This window comes from Sciurus carolinensis, chromosome 18 (genome assembly GCF_902686445.1).
Source record: "Sciurus carolinensis chromosome 18, mSciCar1.2, whole genome shotgun sequence".
NCBI lineage: Eukaryota > Metazoa > Chordata > Mammalia > Rodentia > Sciuridae > Sciurus > Sciurus carolinensis.
In genome coordinates, this window is record NC_062230.1 from 26,971,843 (window position 1) to 26,991,027 (window position 19,185).

The following is a 19,185-nucleotide window of genomic DNA, read 5'->3' on the forward strand; positions in this document are numbered from 1 at the left end:
CCCTCCCCAGCAGGCTTGGCCACCGTGTCCTCTATGGGGTCCTGGGTGACACTCTTATCTCTGAATTTCCAGCCATATCTCAGTTTATAATCTCCGCTTGGGGTAGATGGACAGAGTGGCTGTTTGTTCTTCAAGCCATCGGCTCTCAATGTCACCGCACTCCATCAGCACTTGGTAGGAAGAGCACGGCAGAGAACCGAGGCTCGCAAATTTTGACCACCACCACGATGATGCTAGAAATAGCAACAGTCTTTCATTGGTTCATTCAACAAATACTTAATGGCCACCTCTTCCTTGGTAAGCAAGGGAAATGACAGGAAACTTAGAAAGTGATTAATGCTGTGAGGAAAATCAACCATGGAAAGAAGATGGGGAGTCCCTGAGAGGTGACTTTTTAAAGAAAGCAGTTGGGAATAAAGCCACCTGGGTAAGTGACATATGAGCAAAGCCTTGAAGCATATGAGAGAGGGAAGCTTGAGTATACCCAGGTGAAGAGTGCTGGGTTGAGTAGGGGAAACGGAAGTGCAAAGGCCCTGGGGTAGGTGCGTGACTACCGGATGTGAGGATGGGCAAGGAGGTCGGTGTGGCTGGAGCCGAATGAGTGAAGAAAGAGCACCAGGCGGGCTGGGGTGTAGCTCAGGGGTAGAGAGCATGCCTGGCATGAGCGAGGCCCTGGGTTTGATCCCATTGCTGAAAAACAAAAAGCCAAGGTGGAGAGGGAAGAGGGAGCTGACCGCCCCGGGTCCTGTGCTCACTGGGCACACAGTGCTTGTCTAACCTCCCCATACTCCTGACGATTGTTTCCCACTGAGCCAGGGAGTGACAGGCTCCGGGCCGCTCTCTGAGGACAGAGCTGGGGCTCAAACTACACCGTACCCATAACCGCGGGGCCCTGCTAAGCCACACCCAGCAGCCACGTAAGTTTTGTGTCTGGCGCTCCATGTCAACTCTGACCCCTGGGGTGGGTGGGAAGCGCCTCCCGGCGGGGGTGCTGGCTGGATTCCCTCTGACTCAACAATGGCCATTCTTCTCCAGGGTTACCCTGGGCCTCCAGAACCCCGGGGCTTAGAACGCTGCTACCCAGGCTTCCCTGGCCTTGCGGTGCTCACTAAGGCCTGCGCTTCTGCTCCTGGGTTTCTTGTGAAACCAGCTGCTTGACGGTCCTGCTCCAAACACAGGGGAAGCTGGGAGCCTGCTCCTCAGGCCACGACCCCCAGAGTCCATGGAGTTCACCGCCCCAGCTCAGCTTGGCCCCAGCAGCCCTGAGAGAAACCCAGCTTCCCTCAGGTATGAGCGTTGGTGACCTTGGCAAATGGGACTGGCGGGTCCTTCCACGGCAGCCTCCTCTCTGCCAAGGATCATACATTTAAGACGGGTGCACATTAGGGTCAATTAGGGGGCTTAAGAAAGAGACACCCAGACTCACCCCACCCCAGACCCTTTTGACTAGAACCTGCTGGGTTTGGGTAAAACTCCCCAAGAGATTCTAATGTCCAGTCCTAGGTGAGAACCAAGGAAAGGGACCAGGGGGTTTGCTGTGAGAACTGAATTAGGTCATTCATTCATTCAACAACCATCCACTGAGCATTCAAATCAGGTTCTAACTCTTGGCGAGGAGACGCAGAAGCCTCTATGAATAATTGCATTTACACTTGAATTTTAAAAAATAAGGGAAACTCAGAAATAATACAAAATAGGAAGTAATCATTTGTAGAACAGCAGAACAGGCTGGAAGAGGGGTGGGTGGAGGCCTAGTGGCCAGGAAGATCCTTCTGATGAGCTGGTATTTGTAGACAGAGGCAAAGGTCCAGAGAAAGGGAGGGGAGGAGACCGGGGTGGCTGCCCAGCCGGTGCGAAGAGAGTGCTGAGCAGGATAAGGTCACATGGGGGCGAGGATAAAGTCCAGAGCCCCGTGGACCTGAGAGACCACAGGCAGGGTTTGGACGGTGTGTGTTGGCAAGACACTGCGGCTGTTAATAAGCACAGCAAGGGGTCCAATTCATTTACAGTGGAAATTTCTAATTGCTATGCGGGGGGGGGGGGGGGGGGGGGGGGGGGGGTTGGGGACAGAGAGTAGAAGCAGAGGGGCCAGCAAGGGGCTGGTGGCAGCATCTAGACAAGACGCCATGGTGGCTGGGGCACAGGGGTCTCCGTCAAGTGCAGATGGACAGGATGGCGTTTGTGCTCCGCACCCTGGCTGGTGACCGACCACGGGATGAGCTGTTCTTGTGAAGAGTGTCCCCTCATGGCCAGTTCCCCTGAATTGGGAGGTGATGTCCCAGCTGGGCTTGGCATTTGCAGAGCTGGGCAGCGCCTAGGGAGAGGGGGCCACAGGGGGTCACGGGGGATGCCAGGCTGAGGAGCAGGTGCTGAGGCGGAGGGTCCCCAGCCCTGAGCACAGAGGGGCAGCACAGGGGGACAGGGCAGAGTGGCAGGGCTGAACCAGAATAGGGTCCAGGTGCGAGGGAACCTCTGAGATGACGCAGAGCTACGCCTGGGCTTGAGGGTCTCAAGAGGAGGAGCAAGAGGGGCGGGCGGAGAGGCAGTGAGCGGAAGTCCCCGGTGCCACCCCGCGGGTTGCAGAGAGTTCACGTCTTTGCTTGTGCGCGAGGCTTTCCGTGGTCGCCAGGTTGGAAATGTCAGCGCCCCCCTTTCCCCACCGCTTCCACATCGCCGCTTAGCTGCGCCCCAACCCCGCGCTTACCAGCATCCGATGTCCCATTTGTCTGCCTGTTAATCCTCCGCCGCTGGCAGTACCCGAGCGTCTGTTTTGCTCACTCTGGCGCCTCCTGGCGTGTGTCACCATCTCCAAACCATTTGCTGAAGCAGCAAATGAGTAAGTGAGGCAGAGGGAAGGGCTGGGGGGCAGAAGGCGCCCCGTCTCCGTGCTGTCAGTCCTGGGGCACAGGCGGCCTTCTAGGCTCAGGGTCCAGCCTGCCCAGGTTAGCAGGAAACCCCGAGCCTTCCCCGGGAAGGGCGGAATCCCCAGGGAACGCCGTCAAGGGCCCGTGGGCGGAGAGCGTGAGGGACAGCCCCCTGGACCCCAGCTCCGACTCAGATACTCAGCTACTCCTTGGGCTGAGCTGGCTCTGCAGCCACCCTGAGGTCACCTACCCAGCCTCCTCTTTCCTCTGGAGAGTGTCCTTCAGACCCCCTCAAAGAGGGTCTAGCGACTCCACGGCACTTTACCAAATCTGGCCCCCTCCTGCCAGGCGAGGGTTCTGGTACCAAGGAGGTATGGAGGGGATGGCTATTGTCAGACAGGCCTGGGAAAGTTCTAGATGGTTTGCTTAACTAAGAAAGGGTCATTCTATCCCTTTTCCGCAGAATGAAAAACCAACACCAACACCCTAGTGCTTTGGGGCTCTCGTATCTCCACGTAGGCAAAGACCGTTTAGACCCATTTCTCCAGCAACTCAAAGGCTCATCAAACACATAGGCCAACAAGTAAATTAGTTCTTAAAAAAAGAAAGACCTGCCAGGGCTGATAAGTGGCATGCCACCTGGTGGATCCTGGGACATTGCAGATCACGGGGACCCTCCAAGCCCGGTTGGCAGTAATGATCCTTTTGACTGAGACGGGATTTGAATCATGGCCATCACTCGGCATTCCAGAAAACCAGGCTGCCCACCCCCCCCCTTGACCCTCATCTCAGCTCTCAATCTTAGTTGATTTTTTTTGCCCCCGTGGCTCATGAGCTACACACGGTACCCAGAGGAGGCTTTAGAGACGAAACCATCAGTGACGGTACATGCATCTCGTTTGGTTCCAAATCCAAATGAAATTTATGAACGATCAGAGAAATTTGCATGCCGCCTGGATTGTTGATGGTATGAAGATGTTATATTTCATGAAGTATGATAATGGTCTTTTAGAAAACCCTCATTATTTAGAGATTCTTAGTGAAATATTTGTGGGTGAAATGCACGATGCTTGTGACTGGCTTCAGGAGAATCTAGGGCAGAGAGTCATTGGGAATATAAATGACATGATTGATCAAGACAGTGGGAAAGCTGAAGGATGGGTCCCTTGGGGACATAGCATACCATTCTCTCTAGTTTTGTGTGTGTTCAAAATTTCCTAAGTAAAAAGTTAAAACAGAATGCAAACATAGAATCATCTTGGGAAACGTTGAAATGCATGGATAGTTGATTTCTACCCTGAGCAATTCTGAATTAAGTGTCTTGGATGAGATTAAGCATCAGTTGTGGTCTTGAAACTCCCCAGGGGATTTTAAGATGTACCAGGGTTAAAAAGAGAGAACTAAGCACCCAAAATACGTGTAGTCTGACTCCATTTATGTTAAAAAAAAATGCATTCAATTATGTCCATATAGGCATTTTCAATGTCTGTAAGGATTCACTCCAACTTGCTAACAGCTTTCCCAGTGGTGGAATTATGGAAGAGATTTTTTTTCTTTTTGAGCGGGGAGTGCTAGGGATTGAACTCAGGGGCACTAGACCCCTGAGCCACATCCCCAGCCCTATTTTGTATTTTATTTAGACACAGGGTCTCACTGAGTTGTTTAGTGCCTTGCTTTTACCGAGGCTGACTTTGAACTCACCATCCTCCTGCCTCAGCCTCCCGAGCTGCTGGGATGACGGGTATGTGCCACCAAGCCCTGCATAGAAGAGATTTTTATTTTCACCTTGACATATTCTTTTTGGGTTGTTTGAAACATTTGCAAATGCAAACTTTTACAACAAAATATTTACTCTTGAGATTATTTCAAAAACCAAATAGAGGTCTACTGCAAGGTAGGGAGCCTCCCATCCCAGGGGCATTCAAGCAGGAGCTGGAGGAGCATGATGCTGGCAGAGAGGATGCTGGGAGGCAGTGTTTGGGGAGGGAGCCAGTCATCTCTGAGGTCCTGGGACTGTGGGATGGGACACCATCTCTGCAAAGTTCTTACCTAGTGGCTGTGCAGCCAGTGGGTTCCAGCAGCAGCTCTGCCTGGGGCCCAGCGACTCTGAGCGTCCCCCGTGCAGTCTCCCACCCTGGGACTCGGCTGTCCCTAATAAGCCAGTCCATGTTCCCCATGGGCGGGGGGAGGGGAGCGGAGCGTGAGGACTCACGGGGGACAAGCCTCCTGTGTTGACAAGGGCTCTGTTCCCTCTCTGCCCCCGCAGGACAGCCACGGGGCTCCTCCTCCTGCTGCTGGCCTCCTGTGCGTCCTCCACTCACCACAACCTCAAAGAGGAGTACACCAGCGTCTCCAAGTTCAACTTCTCGCCGCCCCTGCGCATCTCAGAGGAGCGCAACCTGCTGGTGCTGACCTCTGCTGGTCTGACCCTGATGCTGAACCAGACCCGCTTCCTCATGGTGCTCTTCCGTGAGTGTCCCCTCCAGGGTGAAGGGAGATGAGTGAGCGGGGTAAAGCCTGCTTTCCTGCTTCCAGCGGGTACGGGTGGCGGGCAGAGTTTTATAGATTGCTAAATGCCTAAGAACACATCATTCACGTTTTCAAAAGATGATCCGGGGACATCGGGCCCGATTCCCTTTTGTCAAGGACTTTCCTATTTAAGCCGGGAGTGTTGCAGGACATGGGCTTCTAAAAACACAATGCGCACCATTGCGTCGTCTAAACCCTACGCTCTGGGTGGCCCGAGGTGGAGAAGTGATGCTTGTCCTCAGAAATGGCCTCCCAACCACTGCAGCTGAGCAGCTTCGCTGGCGGGAATCCCGTCCCCTCTTATTGTGCAGAGGATTCCTGAGCGGAAGCAAATGCACCTTGGAGCTTCAGGTTTGCTTTGAAGTGAAAGAAATCCTGTTCGCCTTCCCGGGAAGGCCCTGTGACAGTCTGTAGCCAGAGCAGGGCAGTCTTTAGAATTTATGGTGGTGGACACCAATTGTTATCATGGCGCCTGTGTTAAAGAACCTGTGCCAGGCCCTCAAAAAGCCAAAGAGCCTCCCTTAACCTGAATTGTCCACACCTTTGTCCTTAAGCTTCTTGAGGTTCCATGGGAAGTTCATGGAGAGTCAAGCAAGCCTGAGGGGAGCCCCATTCTGCCATGAATTAGGCCTTGGGGATATTCTTTGTGTCTCACCTTTATCTGTAAAGTTTGACTAGTAAAGTGGTATAGTCGTTACAGCAACTAACTGAGAGCGTCTACTACCTGACACAGAGAGGAAACGTGTTCCCAGGGTACAAAGGCAGCTTATCAACTCTGCAAGGACTGGGTGCAACTGTTAATAACAAAGAATCTGCTGATGATGGCTTAAATCCAAGAGTGGATCTCACATACTGTATAGATCAGGGATAGGCAGCTAATGCCTGGAAGAGCAGCTCCTGTCGAGAACCCAAGAACAGGATTTTTCTTTTCTTACTCCAGCATTCTTGACATGTCTCATGGTCACAAGATGGCTGCTATACTTCCTGCATTGTGTTCAACATTCTAGCTAGGTAAAAAAGGGAGATGGGCAAATAGCAAGGGGATAAAATACATGCCAGCTACTTATTTATTTACTTTTGGTGCTGGGAATTGAACCCATGATCTCAAGCACACTAATCACATGCTTTGTCACTGACGAACACTTCCAACCTCACATATTGTTGTAAAAGGATGTCTCTTTAAAAAAAAGTAAAACCTGACATGTGAAATTAACCTTTAAAATATAAAATAAATAAAACTTTTCCAGAAGCTGCACTCAATGACTTTGTTTATATCTTGTTTGCTAGAAATGGGCCTGCAGAGGATTTTAACTGAGAAGTCTGGATTTGTGAATGTTTTCTGTTTTCTCAACTGTGGTTGAGGAAGCAAGAGAAAAGGAGGTTATGATTGACTGACTCACGGTATTTGCCCCAGGATCCAAGGTTATAGGCTAACTTAAATGTGCAAATGTCTCATCAGTTCTTTGTGTCTTGTAGGGTCAATGTATGCTCGATGAAGTCCTTCAAAGAAATGAATTATAAAATTGCCTACTTTCATACTCAAACTCCTTTGTTCTTATTCTGATTAGATATCTTAACGATCACCATGTTTTAGGGGAAACCTAACTGCTACAACAACCACCAAATCATAGTTTCATTTCTTGCTTATATCACAATCTTGCAGGGATCTGCAGAGGACCTCTGCTCCATACAGTCACTCAGGCACCCAGGCTTCTTCCATCTTGTGCCTCAACCACCACATCAGGGCTGGAGGACATGCATTGGAACCAGCCCGGGCCTGGAAGGGGTGTACATCTGTGCTACTCAAAGTGTGGGTCACGGGCCAGCAACATTAGCATCACTCGGTTCATTAGAAATACAGAATCGCAGGCCTCGCCCCAGATCTACTGAATCAGAATCTTCTATTTCAACAAGACTCTCAGGGATCCACACACGTTAAAGTGTGATGAGCTCTGGGGTGTGTCATTTCTGTCCACTTGGCTTTGGCCCCGTCCCTTCCTTATGGCCATACCTGTATCAGGTATGCTGGGAACTGCGGTCTGGCTATATGCACAAAGAGAAAATAAATGGGATTTGAGGAGCCTCGGCATTGTCTGTTCTAAGTCACATTGTACCCGCTTTTTGCTATAGAAGGCTTGAAATGGTCTTTGACCCAAAACAACCTTTGATATGGCCGAGAGGGAGCCTGCTGGTGTAAGCAATTTAACATAATGAACCAGCGAGAAAGATTTCTCTTCTGGAGGAGAATGCCAAGGACTACTTCCTCCACCAGGTGGACTTTTTTGACTGTTTGGCTCAGGCTGACTTTCAAAAGATACCAAGTTCCCAAATCCAGTGGGCCCTTGCCAGCCCTCACCTTCCTTGACCTGGGCATCCCCATCCCTTCCTAGTATGGCTCCTCTTTCCCCCTTAACCCTGAACACAACAGGAAGTCATCTCCTGGCCTAAAAAAGATGATTCAAGGACTAAAGGTGGGCTATGTGGGGCCTACCTAGTGCTTTAAAACCCAGAACATTTCACAATTAAAATTGAATTTACATCAGCTTTTGAAAATCTGGGAGCCTGGGCCCATCCTCCTGCAAGGTGACGATCAGAGGTGAATAATGATGGTTCCCACAAGCTCTGCAGCCAACTTTGCACAGTCACTCACTGGACTTTATGACCCCTGCCAGACATTCTGGTCTTCCAAAGCTCCTTCCCCTTTCCTTGCCTCTTATTTGAAGCATTCTCTCTTGAGGGGGAGTGACAGTATCCACAGCTTAGTCCTCTTGAGTCCAGGTCCTCCCCAGCAGCTACTTCAAGGCAATGTAAGTCGCGTTCTCTGTGTTCTTAAGATCCCGGAAGGAATATTTGATGGACTCATGTTTGCCTCCATCCAATACGGAGCATGCACATTGCCTCAGTTCCTTCAAAATAGCTCTAAGCCTCTGACTTCCCTCTGCCTCAGGCCGTTAATGGTTGTCTTCAACATACGCACGAGATGCATGCCTGATCTTACTTCACGCCCACTGAGCAAAACCTTGAAGGAGAGGTCCAGTCTGGGCCACTGTCTTTACACAAGCAGGACAGGCATTTCCGCTTTGCTGGATGGCTCCTCCATCCAGTTCTGCACATCTCTCATCCACACCAGGTTTCCTGGTCGCTTCTTTTGGGGAGAGTCCAGAACCCTGCAGCCCCAATATGCTTGCTGTGGAATTGTAAGCGAGTTGTTTGCACGGGTCAAAAATCCAAACCATCTTCTCCTTTTGAATTTACATGTGATCTCTGAATCCTGAACCTTCAATGTGAGTGGAGACAGTGTAGAACCATCCCAGCATGCACCTGAACCCACCCTTGGAAAAATGGAGCCGCAGGTGGTCAGGCTTGGGGAACCTGCTCTATCCCCAGGAGAAGGCTCAGCCCTGACCAGTCCTGGTTCTGCTTTAATCAGGGCAAAGGGGCAAGTTCTTCGTTCTTTGGGTCTTAAAACTCAGGGACTGACTGTGAACCTGGGGCTACAGAAGCAATCAATTTTGCATTCTTTAACTGCACTGGATTGCAACCAATCCGAATCCTTTTGATGCTTCCCGCCAGTGCGTGTTTCAAACCCGCAGCTCCACACCATCAGAGATTTTGTTATCTGGAGAGACACTCAATTATACTCATTACATTTGACTCATCGATTCCTGCCAATGCCCAATTTAGCTCAAAATGAGTTCTCCAAAACTGGCTGGCCTTCCAAAGTGACCTCTGGAAAAATTAATCACTCAGGGGAAAGCATTTTAAAAGCTGTCCCCCTCCCCATGGCTAAGTAGGCTCTTTATAAAGAGCATTTCTTAGCACCCTTCAGGAACTTCCCTGATGTCTCTCACATCCTTAACTGGAGCTGGCTTCTACCTTCTCATCTCCCTGAGGTCTCCAGTCCCAAGGAGGGCGGGACTTTTCCTCTCAGGTGGGCTTTGCCAACGTCTCAAATCCCACCGGTGTCTCAAACAGACCTCAGCATCTCGAATTGGATCCCATCCACCTGTCTCTTCCCACAACTTGCCTTTCCCAACTGCACCTTTGCCGGATGACCATTGTCAAAGCCAGGAACTTCAAGGTCGTTCTCAATTCCTCTCTATTCTCATATCGCGTCCACCAACACGTCCTGTGGATGGCCCTCTGCCGTCTCCAGTCCTCCCCACCCCTCTACCTGCCCCGTGTCAGCTCACCCTCTTCATTCCCAGCCGGAACCTCCTCCTGGGCTCTGCCTCTTTGATGCTATTCCAAACTGCACGCAGAGCTCTTCTTAAATGCAAATCTGATGGAGTCACCCTCTGATTGTAACCCACAATTGGGGTGGGGGATGAGGAAAGGGTTAACTGCTGGAGGACAATGTTGGCTGTTAATCAATCAATTACCCATAAACTTATCTAATCAATAAATACCCAAGAGCCTATACTCTTTTTAAATGAGAGGGGGCGTGACGGATTGGACCATACCAGCCCTGACCTCTAACAAGATGGAGTAGCCCCCCACTCCTTTATTATAGTCACATAGGTAAAGGGGGCCAAGATGGGGAGGGGCTTCTTCTGTGATGGACAGGATGGGGTGGAGTTAGGGGAGCCATTTGCACTGGGAAACTACCATAGAACCAGACAGGGAACCACTCCCACACAGCGCCACATGCTCACTGGCCATCTGGGACAGTTCTTCGTGGCTGCCCTTCCTGGGAGTCAGGCCTCTGTGTCCCATGGCTCAACCACGTCTGATTCTGCTAGATATGGATGGCTCCCCCCACACAAGGGTTTTCTCAAACCCTAAACTTCTTAACTTGATCACCAAGTCCTCCCTAGGGTGCAGCCCAGACCTGCTTCTCGTTCCCCCCGAACCCTGAGTTACCTGTGGTTGGCAGAATGGGCCACCCTGGCCAGGCCTCCCAGGCTCATTTGCTTATCCTGAAACTCTGTAAGGACTGCACCCTTGGATGGTTGGGTCTGGTCTTTCTCCTCTCCTTTCACCAGTAGCCTGACCACTTACTAGAAATACAGATGTCTCCAAAGGACCCTCCCTTCCCAGAGAGGACCTGGTCAGAGCAAGACCAAAGATTCTCCTCCTCCATCATCATAAAGGTTAATGCTTATTGAGCATTTTGAGGCCAGATTGGCACCAGGGCTTCGCTCCTTGTCTTATTATGTAGGACCCACTCTAAAGTAGATGCAGGATCTATTAGGATCCCTAGGACCTGAGGGAGGTGGACCTGCAGGGAGCTCAGTCTCCCAGCACAAGGGGCCCTGCCGTGCTGGCCCACTGGGTGCCGCTCTGCCCCCATGCCACACCTGAACTGTCTCCTCACCCTGATCAAACTGCACGTCCAGTGGGCAAGGACAGGACATAGGAGGAGGGACCTGAGGGATGTATGCATGTTTCACCTTTATGAATCTGAAATTCAAGATCCCAGAGTCCCAGAGGTAAAGCCAGATGGCAAATTTTAAAAAACCAGAAGCCAGAAACAGGACCACAAATCAGAGGATGGGTTTGTCTCCGCAGGTCCTCTCTGCTCCGATGCTCACCTCCTGGGGCAGGGGAACTGGGAGCCGTAGCCCCATCGCTCTGTTCCAAGGAAAATGAACATTTTTCAGACCAACTGCCTGGTTTGGTCCGTTTGAGCATGGATCTAGGAGTCTGTCAGCCTTGGAGTTGACGGTCAGCCTAAACTTACGAACTGTGAGATCGCTGACCTTCCCTTTCCTTGCCTAGAGCATCCGTTGCCTGTGATCACAGGTCACTCTTAGGGTTGTTCTGCAGGTTAACTAAGATAGCAAATGCATGCAACAGCTAGCAGAGTGCTTGCCATGCTAGTGATCAGTGAGTGCTATTGTTCTTATTGCTTTGTTATTCATCACCACCACCACCATCATCACCACCACCATCATCACCACCATCATCACCACCACCATCACCACCACCATCACCATCACCACCATCACCATCACCATCACCACCAGCACCATCATCACCACCATCACCATCACCACCACCACCATCACCACCACCACCATCACCACCATCACCATCATCACCACTATCACCACCATAATCACAACCATCACCACCACCACTGCCATTATCACCAATATCACCACCATCACCACCATCACCACCACCACCATCATCACCATCATCACCATCACCATCATCACCACCACCATCATCACCACCACCAACACTGTAATCACCACCATCACCACCATCACTGCCACCACCACCATCATTACCACTACCAGCATGACACCATCACCATCACTACCACCATCACCACCACCACCATCACATCACCATCACATCACCATCATCACCATCACCATCACATCACCACCACCACCATCACATCACCATCACATCACCATCATCACCATCACCATCACCACCACCACCATCATAATCACCACCACCATAATCACCATAATCCTCATCATTTTTCCAGTTGCTCAGACCAAAACCCGAGAGTCTTCCTTGACTTCTCTTTTGCTCACACTCCACATCCATCTAAATCCAGACACCTCCTCCAAAATCTCTCTGCACTTAGATCACTTTTCACCCACTCCTGACCCAGTGATCACCATCTCTCACCCAGATTATTATAGTAGCATCTAAGTAGTTTCTCTGCATATTCTTTTTTCCCCTTTTAGTCTTTTTTTTTTTTTTCATCACATCAAGAGACATCAGTTAAAAAACAACTCAGATCACATCTAACTCTGCTGCAATCCTGGAATCATTCCACATTCCTCAAAGGAAAGGTCAAAGCATCACTCCCGCCCACCCCTTCCCCTGGCTCACTGTGTCCAGACCCAATGGGCTTCTTGTCATTCCTCAAACATCTCACACACTATGCCTCAGTGCCTTTGCACTCACCCTGCCTCTGCCCAGGGTACTCTCCTTCCAGAGGTCCTGTGGCTTGTTCCTCATTGCCTTTGGTTTTTATTAAAACATTGCTTCTCAGCCAGACCTTCTTCAATCTTCCCATTTAAACTCATAATTTCCCTTACACTCCCAATCTCTGAATTTGCTGCTTCTTTCCCCATCATATTTATCATCTCAGGGAGCACATATTTTATTTCCGTATTTCCTGCCTTTTTCAGTTCTTATAATGACACCTGGTATAGGGTAATTACCAAAAAGGACTTGTTGAGTGAATAAATGAATGAGTGAATGAAATGAACGAACCTCGTGACTATTATTGTTAGCTCCTATCCTTTCAGCTCTTAGATGATAGAGTTGCAGTGGTCACCATGTCTCTTGGCTTCGTTGGACTGTGAGTGGACCCTCTAAAAGCTCCACCATTTGCACAATGGAGTTTCTTGCCCTGAGTTTCTGCACTTGGAATTTAGATTTCTACGTGATGTCCATCAGCAACCCTGAGCCTAGCGTGGCCAGATCCACAGGAGACTAGGAGGGCCCTGCAGAGCAGAGTGGCAACAGGCAGGTGGTGATGGATGGGGGTGTCGCACCACGTGGTGATAAAGCTGGTGGAGGTGAGCATCCATCTAGGAGGGAGGCAAACCCCTCCGCCCGCCCACTGACGAGGGCTCGATGGGAGTGAGCATTCATCTTCCGGCCCCACGGCAGGAGCGGGTGCGCTATCGGGCAGTGGACTGAGTGCCAGCTGTCCCCGGGGCCCAGCTCCCTGACTGTGTTTACAAAAGACCTCCCTGTTGGACTTGGCTTTTCTCCCAGTGTTCCAGATGGACGGAGGGTTTGAAGGAGAGGGTGTTCTGGCTTTGAAGGGAGTCAATGGCCCTCGGCCCCGGCCTGGCCCACCTGCCTCACCAGACCTGGGGAATAGAGGGACTCTCATGGTGCCATCAGGAGGAAGAAAGTCAATCTGGGGTGCCACTTAGTCCCCTCCCATGTAGGCCAGAGAGGCTTCTCCCAAGGTCAAGTTCATGTGCCAGCTCCGTGAGTTTCTTTTCAGAAAAGGGCTCCCCCAGCCCTACATCACTGCCCAGCACTAGGAGCCGCCAAGGAATCCAGAGCGTCACCTCCACCTGCACCGTCATGCCCCCATCACCTGGTCCTGACCTGAGGGTTTGCTGCCACATTCAGGGGGTTACTGGGCACTGGAGGGATTCACTGTTACCTCTAGAACATTCCACCAGAGGGCGCTCATGAGCTCTCCCCTTTCTCTCATTCTCTCTCCCTTTCTTCTCTCTCTGCCCCCGAATTTCTGACCACTGGAATCTTACAGCAGTAATAACAGTAGTAACTTTAATGTGCTATGACCTTACCATGTGCCAGACCCTATGCTTTGCAGGTCTCAGGAGCCTGGTGGAGGTCAGAGGACAGGAACTCTGCAGCCAGACCCAGTGGGGTCCAGGGGTCATGGCGATCGTGATGATGGCACTAATAATATGTACCCCACAGGTTTATTGGGAGGAATAAATGACTTAATACAGGGAAAGCTCTAGCTTATAGTAAGCACTACGTCACTTCTTGTTTAATCTTGCTGGACTCTCACCATAAGGTAGCCACTATTATTTTCCCCCATCTTACACTACGGTGGAACTTAGAGTAAGTTGACCAAAGTTGTTTTATTTCCATGTTACTGAACTCAAAGAACCCTGCGGTACCCCTCCCGAGCAGAACCACTTAATAAGCCATCGCGTCCACATCCTGTGGCCCGAGGAGCTAAGCCGGCCAATCAAAGAATCTGTCCTGGGAGATGGGGACGAGGGAGCCTCTGACTAGTCCTGTCTTCCGATTGGCTGTTTCAGACAACCCATCCTCAAAGCAATCCAGGAATTTGGCTGAGGAGCTGGGTAAAGCTGTGGAGATCATCGGCAAGGGCAAGAATGGACTTGGCTTCGGCAAAGTGGACATCACTGTGGAGAAGGAGCTTCAACAGGAGTTTGGCGTGAAGAAGGCCCCGGAGTTGAAGCTGTTTTTTGAGGGCAATAGGTCAGAGCCCACCAGCTGCAAAGGTAACGTGTTCAAGTCTCAAGTTGACTTTATGTTCATAAAAAGCCCACCTGGCAACAGAGGCTGGAGGTGGGAGGTGCCGCTCCACATGGTCTCTCAGGGACCCAGGCTCTTCTTAACTGTGGCTCCCCCTTCCTTTAGGGTCTTGGCACCACCTGGTGTCCCCCCAAGATCTCGTCAGCAATCTGGGGAGAGGAGACCATGGGTGATGATCAAGGCCTGGAATTATCAAACATCCCTTGTATTCACAGTCCATTGACCAGAATTCTGTTAGAGGGCCTTAGAGGGCCCCAGGCAACTACAAGAAAGTGTGAGAATCATGGTTTAGCTCATAAGAAAAGTGGTTTTGGTGGAAATACCGTCGTTTCTACTGCAGCCCATACCTCAGCTGATGGGCCCCAGAATCACCAAGAGGTGGAGGGCGGGGACGTGACTTAAAAACACCAGGCCAGAGATCAGATTTCTAGTTCTACTTCTTACTTCCAGGCTTCTACTTTGGAATGATTTTGAAAAGTTCCCAGGGCAGGAAAGCACTCATTAGCCAAAAGGGAGACGAGAGATAACAACAAAAAGACAGGTTTGGGATGGGATTCTCCTACATACTTTAACTTAAGCCCATTCATTTAATGTATTTGTTAACTCATTCATTCATTTATTCAACACACATTGATTGACAACCTTCCATGTGTCAGCCCTGCCTTGGCGGTGAGGATATCTGGAGAATTGTGTGCTTTGGTGTGGCACAGGGTAAATCCTAATTTACATATATGGATGCCTAATCGGATAGGTGGATGGGCAGATGGATGGATAGATGTTTACAAAACCAACGAACATGGAGAGTCCCTATTATGCTAGGGAAATGTGCCTATGTACGTGCTGAATGATTGACACTTAGGAAGCCGGGCCTGCCTGGCATATAGGCAGCTTCCAAGCCTGGTGGAGCTGGTGCAGGAACAGCTGGTGGGGGAAGCCAGCTCTGGAGGGGGCTGGAGCGCACTGCAGTTCTCGGAATGGACACAAGGGGGCATGAGGGACCCAGGACACTCCTGGAGGAAGGTGCTGCCAGAGGAGAACCTCAGGGCGGTTACATAACAGCTCTGGACAGGATCGTGGCACGCAGCGGGTTTGCAGGATGGTGATGCTTGTATGGGGTGAGGAGAGATGAGAAGTCTGTCACTTTTCTGTTCCTGCCAGAAGTGTGAGAAATCACAGAGAGATGGCTGCTTCCTAAGATAATGAGTAAGGACCCTCCATATTGGGGACCTTTGACCCCAGCAAGCAGCCCTTTGTGATGGGTTGGTTTTGGGGTAAAGAAATGAGTCATTGCCGTTACTTTGCCCGAGTCCATGTCTGCTCACGGAGTGGCTCAGGTTCTGGCTCGTCCTTCCCTCCTGGAAAGGTGGAATCTGACTCCATGGAGAGAAAACCAGGTGGCCATGTAACAACTTCCGGGCTGGGGGTGAGGGTGTCAGAGAAGATCCCAAGGCCTTCTGGGCCCCTCTGTGGTGGGAGCCAGTGCCTGTGGCCTCCTCTGCCACGCACCAACCTCAGCCCCACACCAACCTCAGCCCCACCTCCCCCAAAAAGCCTGCCCTGACTGCCCCGGGTCAGGAAGTTGCACTTCTGGGGTCCTCAGCAGCCTGTTCCCCCCATCAGAGCCCCGGCCCACAGGGTCCTATCTGCCTCTCCTTGTCTGCTGAGAGCACCAGGAGGGCGGGGGCCAATCCGACTTCCATTTCTGTGTCCTCTGAAGAGGCTACCTGTATTGGCAGCACAGCTCTCGCCTGAGGAATAATCACTTCCTTTTGTCAAACCTCAGTTTCCTCATCTGCAAAATGGGGATGGTGAAAATATTCACCTCCCAGGTTGTTGGGAAGATGAACCCATGCTTGCCAGGCACAGGGCCTGGCACGTAGCTGCAGCATTTACAGGTACTATCTAGGCCTTCTCCCATGTCATGGCAACCCAGTGCAGAAGGTGTCTTAGAGGTAGGCCAATGAAGGCACAGAAAGATGGAGCAACTTTCTCAAAGCACACCCACTAATATGCAGCAGGGTCAACAAAAGTTTCCTGCACAGAGTCAGATAATAAGTGGTTTAGGCTATACAAGCTAGAAAATCTCTATTGCAACTGATAGAAATCTCTACTGATGCAGTGCAAAAGCAGTCATAGGTCAATGCATGGGCATGATTGTGTTTCAATAAAACTTTATTTATAAAAATCAAACAGGGGACCAGATTTTGCCCCCTGGGGCTGTAGTTTACTGAGTCCTATTCTACACTGTGCTGTTTTCTAATCAATGGTGGGGGTGTTTGTCATTATTACCAAATTATTAGTTTCCTTGGACCAGTTAGTTTCTTGATAGATTTTTGAGTCTGAATGGAATGGAATTGCAGGGGCAGGCAGGGCTGAGGGACCAGCCCACATTTTTGCTATATTTGCTTAACATTCCCCTCACAACCAGTTGTCAGTATTATTCCCAAACAGGGAAAGGGGCAACTGGGTGGCAGGATGGAGCCGGGTTGGGACGCAGGATGCCTGGATTTTAGAACAAGCACTAGCTGCGGGAACTTGAACAAGCCTGTAGACCTGGGCTGCCACTTGCTCATTTTCTAGACTGACTGAATAATGCCACTTCTGCCTACTTGTCGGGACTTCTCTGAGCTAAGAGAGGGACAGAACTTTGCACACTCCTGAAGTCTGATGTTCAGAAATACCTGTCTTCAGAGGCTGGTGGGATTTGGTCCCTGCTGGGTCAAAGCCCCAGACCCATTCTCCTCTAGTCTCCAGGATGGACGATGAGAAAGGCCTTGGCCTTCTCCCTGGAGGGCAGGAGACTCACACTGCCTGCAGGTCCTCTGTTAATGACATATTTAGAGTCTGTGCCTGGGAACATGCAGCCATGCCAGCCCCTGTCAATCATTGACAAAGCTTTCACACCTCAGTTGTCACCGTGTCCTCTGGCTCATGGCCAAGTGCCAGGGGAGGCTCAGTGCCCAACAAGGGCAGTGCTTGGAATGCAGGCACTCAGGAATAAGGTATTGGCCACGTTCACAGCTATTTCAGCCTCACGGGAACCAGAGGGGAAAATGGGACCCATACATCCTGGGGAAGATGGTCTGAGATCACGTCCCCTTAAGCTGGCTTACTGGATGTTCATCCACTTCATTCATTCATCCTGGAATGATTTCTTGAGCACCTAGCATGTGCCGGGCTCTCTAGGAGCTGCTGGGCTCTCACGCTGAACAAGTTAACAGAAAACCATCCATCACAATAGCTTCAGAGTGTGATAGAAGAGAAGGTAGAATGTGTCATCAGACAGAGAAGGACAGGGGAGCAGGGGACGTGGGAGAAGACCAAACTAGGACTTGAAGAAGCAGAAGGAGCTGCCCTTGCAGAGCTAAGGAAAGGGAAACCCAGGCGGATGGACCAGTGGTACCAAAGCCTGGTTGACTGGAACATGGCCGTGTGTGGACAGGGGGAGAGTGACCCAGAGGGAGATCAGAGCCACAGTTCTGCTGGCCTGAAACCTAAACCCACTTGAATGTTTCTGTACACCTTTTTAAATACTTTCAGAATTACTAAGCCAATTATTTTCCTGGCACTTAAATCATAATTTTGCTGGACAAACAACTACAAGAGAAGCAGGTTACTTTCCTCTGCATCCATTTTTTTCTCCTGAAAGATGGTTAGGGACACCATGGACACAGAAACTCAGCTTTAGGACTGAATTCTCAGGTTTGTAGCTACTAAACCTGAGTAAGGCGTTTGCTCTGTCCAGAACTCCTGGCCCAAATGTGCAAAAGAAGTATATTCAGTTTGTGCCAGACTCATGCACAAGAATTCATTCAAAATGGCCCTAGACTGGAAACAGTTCATGCCTATCAACAGAAACTGACTGAACTGTGAAACACAGTAGAATACCACACAGTGGTGGAGATAGATCTCCAAGTACAGGAACCACATGGATGAATCTTGCAAATGTCACAAAGTCAGACTCAAAAGCATACACCATATGATTCCATTCACCCAAGGTTTGGGAACAGGCAGACAGATGCCTGCTGTTAGGAGCTAGGATAGTGGTCACCCCTGGGTGGCAGCACAGCAGGGACTTTTGAGAGGCTGTTAACTAATGTTCTAGTCCTTGATCAGAGTGATAGTTACATGGTCATGCTTATTTTGTGAAAATTCATCAAACTATCTTATAATTTTTGTACAATTCTGCATGCAAATATACTTCATTCTAAGTTTTTTTTTAAAGGCATGATACTCTTAGGAAGTGTAAGCAAAGAAACTGAAATTACATCCATTTGCAGGGAACTTAGCAATTTGGGGTGCATTCGTCAAGCCCCGTGCAGTAATTTGTCCTGCCACAGGGCCTTTGCACAGGCCCTTTGCTTTCCCTGGAAGCCTTTCTCTCCCCTTCCTGACTCTTGGTTAACTCCTATGCATCTTTCAGTTTCCAGCTCATGGTGATTCCTTCCAGGACAGCTTCCTTAACTTTATTGTCTAGCTCAGGTATCTTTGCTACAGCTTTGTAGAACTTTGCTTTCAAACACTTCCTTAGGATGGAACTGCACACATGCTCCTGTGGTTACTTGTTGAATGTCTTCCTCAACAGGATGAGAGCTGTGGAATCATGGGAATATGTTTGTTTCTGTCACCATCACATCCTCAGGACTAAGCAGGGCACTTGAGACCCTAACAGGCACACCATACACATCGGTCACATGAATGACCAAGTAGAGGCATGACTGAGTGAATAAATAAAGCTCTGTCGCTAATCACAACAAATATGTCATCTTACCAACTCATGTACAATGTTCCATTCTATTCTACAGAAGACACTGAG

At 50.2% G+C, this 19,185-nt stretch overlaps 1 protein-coding gene across 1 annotated transcript in view; it reads left to right on the forward strand.

The window, feature by feature from the left end:
* The first annotated feature begins 1,165 nt into the window (after positions 1–1,165).
* The window catches only part of Pdilt (protein disulfide isomerase like, testis expressed), a 37,708-nt gene continuing 19,688 nt past the window's right edge, over positions 1,166–19,185 (forward strand). Inside the window, exons 1-3 of the mRNA XM_047533935.1 lie at positions 1,166–1,287; positions 5,131–5,333; positions 14,129–14,335. Of these exons, the coding sequence (XP_047389891.1) occupies positions 1,223–1,287; positions 5,131–5,333; positions 14,129–14,335 (475 nt within the window). The 5' untranslated portion in view covers positions 1,166–1,222. The remainder of the gene's footprint in view (positions 1,288–5,130; positions 5,334–14,128; positions 14,336–19,185) is intronic.